Source organism: Scomber scombrus, chromosome 12 (assembly GCF_963691925.1).
Source record: "Scomber scombrus chromosome 12, fScoSco1.1, whole genome shotgun sequence".
NCBI classification, from domain to species: Eukaryota; Metazoa; Chordata; class Actinopteri; order Scombriformes; family Scombridae; genus Scomber; species Scomber scombrus.
This window is the reverse complement of record NC_084981.1, coordinates 7914304-7927698: the sequence shown is the minus strand read 5'-3', so window position 1 is coordinate 7927698 and position 13395 is coordinate 7914304. Positions and strand designations below refer to the sequence as shown.

At 38.1% G+C, this 13395-nt stretch overlaps 2 protein-coding genes across 2 annotated transcripts; both read left to right on the top strand.

The window, feature by feature from the left end:
- Positions 1-3459: 3459 nt before the first annotated feature.
- atoh7 (atonal bHLH transcription factor 7) lies at positions 3460-3891 on the top strand. Its single transcript, XM_062430947.1, has one exon. It carries the CDS (start codon positions 3460-3462, stop codon positions 3889-3891), a length of 432 nt encoding a protein of 143 aa, XP_062286931.1.
- A 2858-nt stretch (positions 3892-6749) lies between these two features.
- pkd2l1 (polycystic kidney disease 2-like 1) lies at positions 6750-11607 on the top strand. The gene is made up of 14 exons (XM_062430601.1): positions 6750-7029; positions 7366-7479; positions 8277-8404; positions 8575-8828; positions 8958-9182; positions 9326-9554; positions 9637-9807; positions 9911-10092; positions 10186-10306; positions 10393-10491; positions 10580-10701; positions 10796-10913; positions 11083-11216; positions 11320-11607. Exons 1-14 carry the CDS (start codon positions 6750-6752, stop codon positions 11486-11488), a joined length of 2346 nt encoding a protein of 781 aa, XP_062286585.1. The 3' UTR covers positions 11489-11607.
- Positions 11608-13395: the final 1788 nt, after the last annotated feature.

Genomic DNA, 13395 nt, shown 5'->3' with positions numbered 1-13395 from the left:
TACATTTCTGCTCATTATCGTGAGCTTGACTACGCTGTAATAAAAACCCTATTAGCTTAAACTGATGCCAAATTCCAAACAAATTGGAAAGCTCAGAAGCCAATTAAGCATTGCTAATCAGTCCAATTAGAAGGGAAGAGAGTTCAAATAGGCATAAAATTACATTCACCTTACGTGACCTAATTATACCCCGAGCCTCATTTGACCAGCTGCCAGACCTACTTCTTAGCTGCTATTTGTAGTAGAAAATAGCAGTGGGCTTTACATTTGATATGTGTGTGTGTGGGTTTTTGTTTTTGAGAAAAATTAAGTTTTTTGGAAACTTTTATTTGTTATTCCTTATTTTATTAATAACACTATTAGCTCACTTGTTGTTATTGTTGTCATCATTTTTCACATATTTGAATTTTTTTGTGTGTCCTCAACTTTATTTTTGTAATATCAACACATCAAGTTTTAACTCACTGATACTCCGTTCAAAACCAGAAATTACCTTATTCATTTTAAACTAAAAACACTTTTGATATGTTCCTTAATACTCATTAAAGAAAGTATGAGCTAATTTATAATCCATTGATGATAATGAGATTTATCAAGTCAATCACACATGCAGAGGGAATCTTTTTGTTACACTTTCTCCAGAACTGAAACATACGCTTTGTGGCCTAATCTCCATTTCTCCATAAGGAGATTTAGACTTAATATGGAACATGTTTCTGTCAGAGCAGACGGGTCACTCCTCAGTTGTGACATATGGTTTTTGACAAGAGGGCATGGCTCAGCCATCGGTGCTCAAACAAGCCAATCATGTGAGGCGTTGGAAAAAAAAGAGTGGAAGACACGGAAGGGCCGGGCCACGTCTGAGACAAGGCCCTCAGACAAGACAAGCAGCAGCTGGCAAACTACATCAATCTGTAATCAATGAACCAACTGGTAGATGGGATTATATGCCTAATTGCACAGCTAACCAGTCCATCCCAAAATGACCAGACAGCATCAGCTTGTGTCCATGACCCAGTACCAGAGAGAGGCATTATTCTGGGCCTCCGACAATTATTAATCATTCATAACCTGCCTCTACACCCAAGCTTTGAGTTTGTCAATACACAGTGACAGGAGCTACTAGTCCGTCCTCACAAAGGAGGACAAAGATGATCGCAGAAGATATAGCAGCAGAAGTAGAAGGAGCATTCAGCTTTTTTAATCAAGTATAAGCAGAAATTACATGATATAAAATGACTATATTAAAAATACAAAATCCTGTATTCAAAAATGTATTAAAGCTGTACAAACAAAGATGTTACCTAAAAGGATAGTACAGCACTTGCTATATAAAAATGTACTCATTATGCTGAGTGTCTACTTTTTGGGGTGCAACATTACTATATACAGTACAGTACATTATATTACTATATCATTATTTTTATTATTGATGTGTTAATGTGTGAAGAGTATTTAGGCCAGTCTGTTTGAGAGTTTTAACTACTTTATAGTTTTTCTTGCCAATGTCACTAATGGGGAATGTTGGGTCTAAATTAAAGAGTACGTCTGGACCTGCTATATGTGAAAAGTGGCCCGAGACGACTTCTGTCGTAATTTGTAAAATATTTCTCTTTGGAAGGTACTGAAACTGTAAATGGAGTAATAAGTATAAGGCAGTATAAAACTAGAATACCTCAGTAAAACTATATATGGTAAATTGAAGACCAATGTTGTGTTTTTGAATGTAAATCGGATTTCTACAGCTCCTGAGTGACATCAGCAGTGCGTTCGAGTGAGTGGATGTGTGTTGAAGTTGGAGGAACCTGCTCAGATCCTCCTGAATTACAGAATTCAATGTTGGCAGATGGGGAGGACAGACAGACAAATTATTCTGTCTGTCTCATTTTCTCGGACCACTACACAGATCAATTATTTATTTCACATGTGGTCCCCAGTACGTAAGAAACATTAATGCATCCCACATACTGTGATTCATTAAGAGCACTGATGAACACCCTTACAGACCAACTTTTACCATGTATTAGAAATGTCTAGAAGATTTTTCCCCTAGAGGAAAAAACCTACTCTCCAAATCTCAGATGGTGCCGTAATCTGTAAACCATCTTGGTCCATATTGTCTGAGAGCCTTAATCCCCTGATGTGCTGTTAAAATCCCTCAGGTTACAGGCCACACTTACACTTCTGTTGCCTCAGGCTAATCTCAGATTATGGTTATTATCACATGGAGACCAGTTGCACGAGAAGTGAAAGGAGACTTTTAAGTGGCTTTTGTAATTTAATGAAAGTGAATGCTTTTATTGTCAAGGGACCTTCAGAGATTTCATATTTAGTTTGTAATCAATTTATTAAATTGTGATACTTCAGACTTATTTGCGGGATTAAAGACACAACAGCTAAATATAACAATTATTAGGTGGTAAATGTATACAAATGTTCCTTGCAAAAAAGGGAGGGTAGATTTTAGAAACAGATTTGAACTAAAAAACAAAGCGCAAATACTTATTAAGGAACAATTAGATGACTTAAGTATTATATGGTTAGGTGAGATGTGTTTTTGCATATAATGAGACAATAGCACTTTATCCAAAACTTTGAAAACCTTTCTTTGACATAATGCATACAATGACTATTTAATAAAACATTATACTTTTAATTGCTATTTACTGACATTTGTTTCTGTTTACCTGAGAGTAATCAATTTATTACATTATTGGTGGATTCTCTGTTTAAAAATACTAAGAAATCCTAAATAGTTAATTCCGAGTTGATGGGACTCTAATGTAAACTAGAAAAATATCCACAATCTTAGCCTTTTAAAAGTTTGTTTGGACCATCAGCTGTGGTGAGTTGTGCTACCAGATGGTAGACTTTTGGTGTTTGTGACACATGGCTCTGAGTGAAGCCATGGCCAGATAGCCCAGCCCAAGATAATTGGAATTTCATTAAGGTTTTGTTTGTGTGTGTGTGTGTGTGTGTGTGTGTGTGTGTGTGTGTGTGTGTGTGTGTGTGTGTGTGTGTGTGTGTGTGTATATTGAGAGTGGGTGTGTGTGGGTGTGTGTGAGTGTGTGTGAGTGTGTTGAGAGTGGGTGTGGGTGTTTATGAGTCTGCATGGGTGTGTTACTCTATGAGCAATATTGAAGATGGGGCGGGGGCAGGGACTCCACCTGCTGCCACCTGTTCATCTGCCCCGCCTTATAAAAGCTGGTCCCTCACTGTGTCCAGGATCACAGACACCTTGGACTCTTCAGGCTGTCCACTATCTGGAGATACGAATATTTGACACTCAACACAAAGCTTGGACCATCAGCTTTGGACATCAGTCAGGCTGTAACACAGAGGAGACCTCTGAAGAGTCTTGAGGTTGAAACTGGAAACATCTCAGAACAATCTGTTGACTCATATCTGAGTCTTTCTGAGCTGAGGACATTCACCGGTTTAATTCTTCAAACAGAAGTCATGAAGTCCCGTCGACCCAGCTGCAGTGACTCTGGATCCGAGTCCTCAGAGCTGGACTCCAAGAGTCCAGAGAAATATGAGACTGTCACACGGCGAAGGATGGCTGCAAATGCCAGAGAGAGGAAGAGGATGCAGGGTTTGAACACAGCTTTTGATCGCTTACGCAAAGTTGTTCCCCAATGGGGCCAGGACAAACAACTGTCCAAGTATGAAACCCTGCAGATGGCCCTCAGCTACATCATGGCCCTCAACCGGATCCTGACAGACCCCAGGAGGCACAACGCTCCTCACAAGCAGTGGCTGGACCTGCAGTTTGACTGTGTGCAGCCTGATAACTACCCCTGCCTCATGAGGTACGACTCTCCTACTGAACAGGAGTACATCCACTCGTCGTTCTCATACCAGTTCGATGGCCATCAAGTCCATGCATGAAAATGCTACGATTCTGGTAGATAATCAGTCATGTTGTGAGTGACAATGTGAAGATTTCTCCTCCAATCCAGGAGACAGTAAATACATTTGTATTGCATTATTTTCTTTTCGTTATATTTATCTAGTATCTGTATGACCATCAGAAAGGCTTCTATTTCAAGTCTTTTATTTATTTTTTCTAGGAAACCCAGCAATGTTGAGCAGCTTTTTGTTCAAAGTATAGTAATGAAAGACATGTAGTGTCGTTATAATGACCATTAGATTGTACTGAAGATACAGGCAATGGTGTATTTCTATCAGTTATTTTGATATGGCCTTAAAATGTTGTGCAATTTTTAACGGACTCTGAGAAAATCATTGTGGTATTAGTTGCACAGTTAAAATCAACATGTAACTATTTTGTCGAAGTCCAAGTACGTGTTTGTAGAGTTGAAAAATAGACTTACAAGAAGTTATTTTCCACATGCAGACCTCTATTTTGTTGAATTATAGTTTTTGATTGAAAATAAAAACTATTTTGTATGAAAAACATTTCTCTTGTTTCTTCATTTTCTCTTGAGTACAGGTTTTTTATATTGCAGAGGAAAATGCTATTACTTCTACATCTACTGTATGCTATTACAATACAAGTTTTGACTTGATCCACGGACAAAAATGCTAAAAAATATATGTTTTGCATCCTAATTGCATGATATAAATTTGACCAAAAGTGTACATTTCTAAAACTTTTATAGTTTTCAATAATTGAATTAACTAATTAGAAAGCACTGGAATTTCAACCCTCATAATCTCACTCATCTCCTTTGTGTAGCATTAAAACAGAGTTATCAATGAGGAAGAGTAATTTACAACACATCCTTTGTTTTGTGTGTGTCAAGTTCCCAGTAGGAGTGATGACAGGTCATGTCCACTGCACTGTCTAGCTCTGCTCCCCGGGGAATAAATCATCCTTTTGTTCAGAGCTCCTGTGCTCTGAGATAAGACACTGTTACGTCAGTGGGGAGAACAATCTACAACATTTAAAATAGACTCCCTTTTTGCTTTTTGGGGGATCGGAATTCAAATCTGAGTACAATTATTCTTTATAAAAAGTATTCTTTATTAAAAAAAAGTTCAAATTTTCTCTTTGAAAATAACCTTAAAGTATTACATTGACCCAATTCTGTTACAGGATACTCTATTATAATAAGGAATGTGATCCACAAATATTCATTTTTGGAGCCACACAGCTTCATTTAAATGGCAGTCATTAGCCATTGAAAAGTGATTGTTATAGATTTGAAAAAGTTTGAATGGTGGCACAAGCCGCAGCAGATTAAGGAAGCCTGTGTGCCAGATCCTGCCAGGGCTTCAGCGGGGGAGCAGAAATTAACTCTATTGTGTGGTAATGGCTGTGTGTAATCGCTCTGTTCAGAGCCGCTGAAGCATGAACGTCCATAGCTGGACCCAAAGTGCATTAAGTATAGGACATTTACAGCAGTACTGTCCAACTGCTACTACCCTACACATCTTATAAGTTGCAATTTGATTTGATTAGGGTGGTAGCATTTGAAATTGTGCTGTTTTTAGATTAGTTTAGATCCCAGTGTACTTGGTTTAATGCCTCCAACTACACAGAACTGATAAATAGAAGGAAAGGTGATGTGCAAATGGATATTAGATACAAAATCACTAAAACCTAATTAAATATATCTAAAGTATCCATTAATTTGTCTGCTTCATTAATCATTGATATTAGCCATGGGTGTTTAAGTGCATGTGTAATTTGTGTTGAGAGGGCCTTGCTGGGTTGGCAAAAGAGCGTCGGCCGATAGACATGGTGCCAAACACTGATACAGATGGTCATAATGATTCATACGCCACATTGAATGTTTGCATACCTAATAAACGCTTTCTGACAGTTGGCATGCCAAAAATGAATAGATGGCAGAGTCAAAAGTGCATAATGGTAATGAGGCGGTGACCGTCAGTGACACTGCAATTAAGCTCTTAATTAATTCAGTCACAAGCGGCGAACAGTTGGTGACAGAAAAATAGAATTGACATGCAAATAATTGATTTCCTCAATGGGAGGACATTATTGGATGAGTTGTTAATCGATAGTGACAACAATGTGCTCAGCATGGAAGTAATTGAGAGGGCCAAACAAAATTAAAATGTCTTTCAACTGCTGAATTATTAAGCCTTCCAACACGGCTAATGTTCTCTTTTATAAGACATTTCCAGCACATTCATAGGTCATTATGTGGTTTTGTAGAGAATACTGCTACATAATCAAGTTCCTTAAACTTGGCAGGGTATACATATATACAATTTCAGCTTTCACTGATAGGTTTGTAGCCAGGGTTTTTTTTTGCATGGTTTTCTGTTGATTTCATTTCATTTTACCAAATACATTGGCCAAGTTATAACTTGATTAGAGGCACCTGCGAACTGAAAACCTAATCAAATGAGAAAAAATGTCCCCAAATTTGAAACACGCTTAGGACAAGATACAAGCTCTTATTGATAAAGGGGTTGAATTGAAAATATACCACTGACCATAATAAGGTTACATTGGTTTTTTGAGTATTTGGGTAAACCATAAAGTAGCCATGCATACATAAGCCAGCCATTAAAAACTGTACACCACTACAACCATGTCATCACCTCTGTGTTTTAACTGGGTCTAAATCTCAACACCTCAAAGGCTCCAGCAGAGGACCAACAGCTCCTCCCTCAACAAAGCTTATGTCATCCACTCTCTTTATAATCATCTCACCAGCAGGTGTTCAAAAGCTGCCTGCACTGCTCTGCTTCACTTTCCTCCCTGACCCTGAACACCATCAGTCCAAACAGAGAAACAGGTGCCTCGCATCATGAAGTGCTTGAACAACCGTGCCGACAGCCACCTGACCGGGCAGGTGGAGTGTGAGTTGGACGCCATGGGCAACGGGGCCTGGGTAAACCAGGGCTACTGTGGCTCCCCTCCACCCCCGTCCCGAGCCGTCAGCACCATCTACAACCCACAGCCGATTTTCCAGGGCTCCATGGACAGCATGTACAAACTGGACACCCCCAGCCCGTTCCTAGAAGAACCAGAGTCGGCTGACCAAAGCCTCGTGAAGAAACGTAGAGGCTGTTGCTCTTTTATCAAAGGTAAGAACCCACTGTGATGAGTATTTCTGCTTTGAATGTAAGTTGCACAACCAGAGTATGGATCACACCTTGCCAAGATCTTACTGAAGACTTTATTTGGTACTGGTTCAGTCTTTGCCTGTAAAACCAACTAACCTCTCTTAATATATATATTTTTTATAACCTTAAATTCTTCACTGTAGGCCTTTTTGTGGAACATCAGCTGCTTTCTGTCTACCAATGATTGATATCAATATACCCTTTGCATGATAGGTCTTCAAAACTGTTTCAACTCTATAAATAATTTTGTGTCATAATGACATAAATGGTAACTTGAGCAACTCATATTTTCTGTAGGTTTGTGGAGAACAACATTGACTGAAAACACCTCAAACAACAGAGAACTCTTTGTCCGAACCACATTACGGGAATTACTGGTTTATATGGTGTTCCTGGTGGATATATGTCTCTGTAAGTATTCTAATCTTACTATCCAAAATTTTTGTTCATTTTCAATATGAATGTCTGTTGCTGACATTTTCATTCATTCATTAATTGTTGCCGCTCTACATAAATGATCCATGTTGTGTCACAGCTGATAAAGAAAACTCAACTAGGTTTAACAAATTAAGAACAATGCAATGTATTTTCAGTTCAAGTGAATCATATATTTTTGTTGACTGTGTCTAAATTTGTGCACTTTATGTCTACGTTTGTGTACTTCAATATACATTTTACAAATGCTTTCTCTTTCTAACAATGCTGATGACTTGTTCTCACCATGTATATTTGGGAGGATGTCACTGTAAAGAGCACTTTAGACTGTTGATATAACATCAAAAGCTTCCCTCTGCTTTAATGCCCACCACAAATGCCCTCCCCATCCCTGTGCCTGAAAGCCATTGTCCAGCTGAGCATTAGGATTGAAAGGGAGACGAGCACTGCTTTCTTGCCTTTTAGCGATAAGAGCATTTGGCTTCGTCCATTGTTGCTTTGTCTCGGTTAGATTTACATTGTTTGATGAGGCTATTTGTGTCGAGCCAGTGTGCTCTCTCTTCAAACAAATGACAGCCTCTAATCTGGATCCTTTTGACTGCTGTGGCATTAACAAAGCTAAACAACAAATCTTCATTGAGGCCTTGCACGTCTGCTTCTGAGTTGTCTTATCTTCGGGTCATTGAATTGAGCAACATTCAGAGCTGAGCCTGAGCAAAGCCAGATAGGAATCAATGACATTGCATTAACAATGTGATTACGTTGTCTTTCAGTGACATACGGTATGACCAGCTCAAGCACCTACTATTACACTAAAGCCATGACGGACCTGTTTGTGAATACAGCCAGTGAAAATGGGGTTAAGTTCCAATCCATTGGCACCATGGCCGACTTCTGGAGTGTGAGTTTTACTCCATATTCATGTTCACCACAGTGACTTATCACGGAGAAAAGCTTCAATATGAAGAGAGTGTGTGATAATGCCAGACAACTTAACTTGAATCATACACAAATAAAAACGTACTTCTGTGTGCAATTAAAACTGTATCCTCCCTCTTTTTACATTAACAGTATGCCCAGGGACCATTATTGAATGGCCTCTACTGGACTAAATGGTACAATAACCAGTCCATGGACAATGGAGACCAATCCTTCATCTACTATGAGAACATGCTGCTGGGAGTCCCCAGGATGAGGCAGATCAAGACCAAGAACAACTCCTGCAAAGTCCACAAAGACTTCCAAAATGAGATCATAGGATGTTTTGATGTCTACAATGATAAGAAGGAAGATGATCTCAGCTTTGGTCTCATTAATGGCACTGCGTGAGTGGCTCACTGTTTTGCTTGCAGGGTCACCTTGGGTTTGCTGTTAAATACAAGAATTGATTGAAGAAAAGACAGATTTTAGTATTAGGGCTAGAGCTATGTTTGTACTGTCTTTTTCCTCTGCAGCTGGACCTACCACACAGAGAAAGAGATCAAGGGTTCTTCTCACTGGGGCTTGCTGACAACCTACAGTGGAGCAGGATACTATCAGGACCTAAGTCAAACCAAGGAAGACAGCTCCATCATACTGACAGAACTGGTGGACAACCTTTGGCTTGACCGAGGAACCAGAGTAGTCTTCGTCGACTTCTCCACTTACAACGCAAACATCAACATGTTCTGTGTCATCAGGTAAAGGCCAGCTGACAACAGTAGGTTTTGCAGTCAGTACCTTGCCTGGGTCCAGACCCTCTAATCCTGATATATGGCAAGTCAATACCTATCAGTTGTCGGCCATTTTTGTGGTTGACCAAAGCTTTGTCCACATCTTGCAGGTTGGTGGTTGAATTCCCAGCGACTGGTGGAGCCATCCCTTCCTACCAGATACGAACAGTGAAATTGATTCGTTACATCACCTATTGGGATTACTTTATCCTTGGTTGCGAGATGGTCTTCTGTTTGTTTATCCTCTACTATGTTGTGGAGGAGATTCTTGAACTGCGAATACACAAGTTTGCCTACTTTAAAAGCATCTGGAACATACTGGATATTGTGGTCATAATGGTAAGAAAATGTATTTGTTATTTTATTCAAACGTCCTGTGTTCCGATAGTCTTCAAAGAAGTGACACTGTTATCCTTTCCAGCTCGCCATTGTTGCCATCATATTCAATATCTTCCGTACTGTCAAAGTGGATAACTTGCTTGGCAAACTGCTACAAAAACCTGGTATCTACGCTGATTTTGAATTTCTGGCATTCTGGCAAACACAATACAACAACATGAATGCAGTGAACTTGTTCTTTGCATGGATCAAGGTAAAGTACTGCCATCTTCTACTCTGAAAGATTATTATGTAGAAACATTATGTGGCTGTGTTGTCATCCTCAAAGACTTGTGTGTTTCTTCTTGTCCCTCTAGGTTTTCAAGTACATCAGTTTTAACAAGACAATGACTCAGCTGTCCTCCACACTGGGTCGATGTGCTAAAGATATCTTGGGATTTGCTGTCATGTTCTTCATTGTGTTCTTTGCCTACGCTCAGCTCGGATATTTGCTCTTTGGTACAGAGGTTGACACTTTCAGCACCTTCGTCAAGTGCATGTAAGAGGTGTACAAAGCAGCAGCAGCAGCAAAGATTTAAAAAGGACGATTAAGCGTCAACTAATCAGTTCCTCTCCTTTTTTCTTCTTGCAGCTTCACACAGTTCAGGATTATTCTGGGAGACTTTGATTATGATGCCATCGACCGTGCAAACAGAGTTCTTGGGCCAATCTATTTTGTCACTTACGTGTTCTTTGTTTTTTTTGTTCTACTGGTAAGATGATCTGCTACACTAGACATTTGATTATAAAAAGATAAAGACAAGTGTTCTCCTTACCTTTTCATGTGTTTGCTCTTTAGAACATGTTTTTGGCAATCATAAATGACACATACTCTGAGGTCAAGGAGGAGCTGTCATCCCAAAAAGATGAGCTGCAGATTACTGATATCATCAAACAGGTAACAGGAAATCCCAGTGTGATGTACATATAGTGTAAAACACTAATACTGTTTCACAAATGCTGCATAATCTTGTCTTGTAATTCAGAGTTATATGAAGACATTCATGAAGCTGAAACTTAAAAATGAGAAAATATCAGATGTTCAGAAGGCTCTACGGTCTGGATCTGGAGAAATTGAATTCAAGGACTTCAGAGAAACTCTGAAGGAGTAAGTGACAAAAATATAAAAAAGAAGAATGTTATGCCAACTTATCCCAACACCAAGCACAAAATATAACCCTCACCACCTGATGATCTTGTAGGATGGGACATGCTGATCATGAAATTTCTGCAGCTTTCTCACGATTTGACCGTGATGGGAACCACATTCTAGACCAAGACGAACAAGAGAGGATGAAAACAGAGCTGGAAGAAAAGAGGGTTTGTAGTCTACAGGCTGTAACTTGATTGACAAGATCAACATGGCAACTTCATATCATTAAATGTTTTACTTTCTTCTTTTTTGACTTGACAATTGGTAAAGCAGATGTTTATAGAGATAAATTCAAACAAAGCTGGGTTTTATTATTGTTTTCTCCATTTTTCTCAGGATGCTCTTTGTGCCGAACTCAACAATCTTGGAATGAATTATGAGAAAGATTTACTGGAGAAGCCTACTATGACCTCAAATGATCAGAAGAACCACTCTAGTCAAACCACTGTGGATCGGGAACAGTTTATAAGGTCCAATGTCTTGAAGTACCTATTTTGTTCTTCAAATAAGAATTACAGACAATCACAATGGACTTTAAGAAAAATCTGAATTACCTCTCTCTTTCCATGACAGACTGAACAGGCAGGTTCTACACATTGAAAGCTCTGTGGCAGGCCTCACATCCAGGATTGAGTTGATTATGGAGAAACTGGGGTTACAAGACAAAACTAAAGGGAACAAATCAGCAGGGAAACTATCTGTGACCAAAAATGACGTGAGTACGAAAAAAAAAAAAATGTAAACCTGGAGAAATGTCAGTAGTTGTATGCATCAAATGATCCTTTAATGTGAAGCCACATGTCTAGAACAAATGGCCTTCAATGTACAAACACTAGAGATTCTTGGTTTACATGAAGTACATAAAGCGTATATTGATGCTATATAACAAATGCGTTGTAAATAATACCTATGGGGCATAAATATAACATCAGGAAAATGTCTCAGATATTTTGAACATTCAGTATATACAAAGATAATCTAGCTAATTAGACTAGATATGTATGTCTGTTTAAGTTTTGTTCTTATAAATACAAAATATTTCATTTTCAGTTACCCCCTATCCAGACTGATGAAACTGCCTCAGATGGGAATGTCCTGCTTTGTGTGGACAGAGGGACAAAGGCTGAGATGTCATCACGGAGACCAACCATTCGCAACAAGTCTACATTTGACTGTCATATGTGATTAAACTCTGAGAAACAGAATCATGTGAGAATAACCAGTTAATTCATCAAACAATACTTTTTGCTTAACAACTTTTCAGGAACATCTGTTTGATGAAAAGATTCAGGTTCAGGTTTGTAACTGTTATGGTCGCTAGATCAACAACAAAAAACGGACAGATTTGATTTAAACATGGCAGAATTCAGCATTTAAAAGTGCTTTTAAGTTAGTTACTCACATTTCACAGAAATATGTAGATATTGTACAAACATGTTTTTGAGATTGCTTAATAGAAATCTGCACTAGAGCTAAGACCATGAACTGGTTAAAGTTGAAGCTCAGATATATGACTACAATGTACTATGTTGTAGAAGAGACCTGAATGTACATCTACATATTATTAGTGCTGTGTAAAATAAATGTATTTGAAGAGTAAGTTAGACAATTAAAGTTGTGCAATATAATTCATTATTAGACAGTACGTATGCCAAATAATATCTGACTAAGTCAATGCTTGCTTTGCTTTAGTCGTTTATGAATAGCTCAATTCTATTACACTTGCTCAAAAATTATCAGCTTGTTTGCACAGAAATAAATCTAAAAAGAAAATTTGTTTTATGCAATACATAGTTAATGAAGTATTTGTCTCTTGAGCTGCCAACACTTAATGCTGGAATAGTAAACTTGTGATAAAGTGGTGTCCATAACCGCAGTGCGGTTTTACACTTCTTAACATAATGGCAAACAAAAAGAAGGGGATGGATTTTGAGCAAATGTATAGAAACTACATGCTGTCTAGTATAAGCATTTACCATAATACTGTACAAAATTTAGAACCTCAGTTCAATTGTTAAAAATGTATTTAACTATGTTTAGTAGAACAACTGAAAAGACATCATTTACATAAAATGTATGTTTTTCTGTCAGAATTTCTGTGTGAGGCAAAAAGCACAAATTATTAGTGTCTAATAAATATACTGAATGACCAGGTTCAAATGCTTCTTTATTTGAAGTGATTGAGTTTTCCACTTAAATGGAAAATGGATTCCATCCTTTATTAACATCACTCCTGCTGTTCAACCTATATGCATTATTGTCATAAAAGCAAATCGCCATTACATTCAATATTTTAAGCTACAAATATATTACATGTCAAAAGCGTGCAGTTCAAGCTGAAACATCACCTGCTTCCTGCTACTTCCTGAAAATGGCACACAAACTTAAAAATGGGAAAATCCACAATGGAAGATAATTTAGATTTGTGATGGAGCCTCTGTAAATAGAGTTTGAATTTACTGACATCAATTAAGGCTTATTCATAAATCATATTGCTGAAATTTAATGATGGCATTTCATTTCATAACATTTTACCTAAAGTATGTACATTATTTCTTTCATGAAGGTTTGTGATCAATGTTTATATTTACACAATCAGCCAACATGACCCTGTTTGTATTACATTAAGTTCCCATAGCTCTAAACAAA

Excerpts from the sequence above, each read along its gene's own strand:
- atoh7 (XM_062430947.1), top strand. The coding sequence starts at position 3,460 with ATGAAGTCCCGTCGACCCAGCTGCAGTGACTCTGGATCCGAGTCCTCA.
- pkd2l1 (XM_062430601.1), top strand. The coding sequence starts at position 6,750 with ATGAAGTGCTTGAACAACCGTGCCGACAGCCACCTGACCGGGCAGGTG. Across the intron at positions 10,093-10,185 it reads AGCACCTTCGTCAAGTGCAT|CTTCACACAGTTCAGGATTA; the intron begins GTAAGAGGTGTA and ends TTCTTCTTGCAG. Across the intron at positions 10,492-10,579 it reads TTACTGATATCATCAAACAG|AGTTATATGAAGACATTCAT; the intron begins GTAACAGGAAAT and ends CTTGTAATTCAG.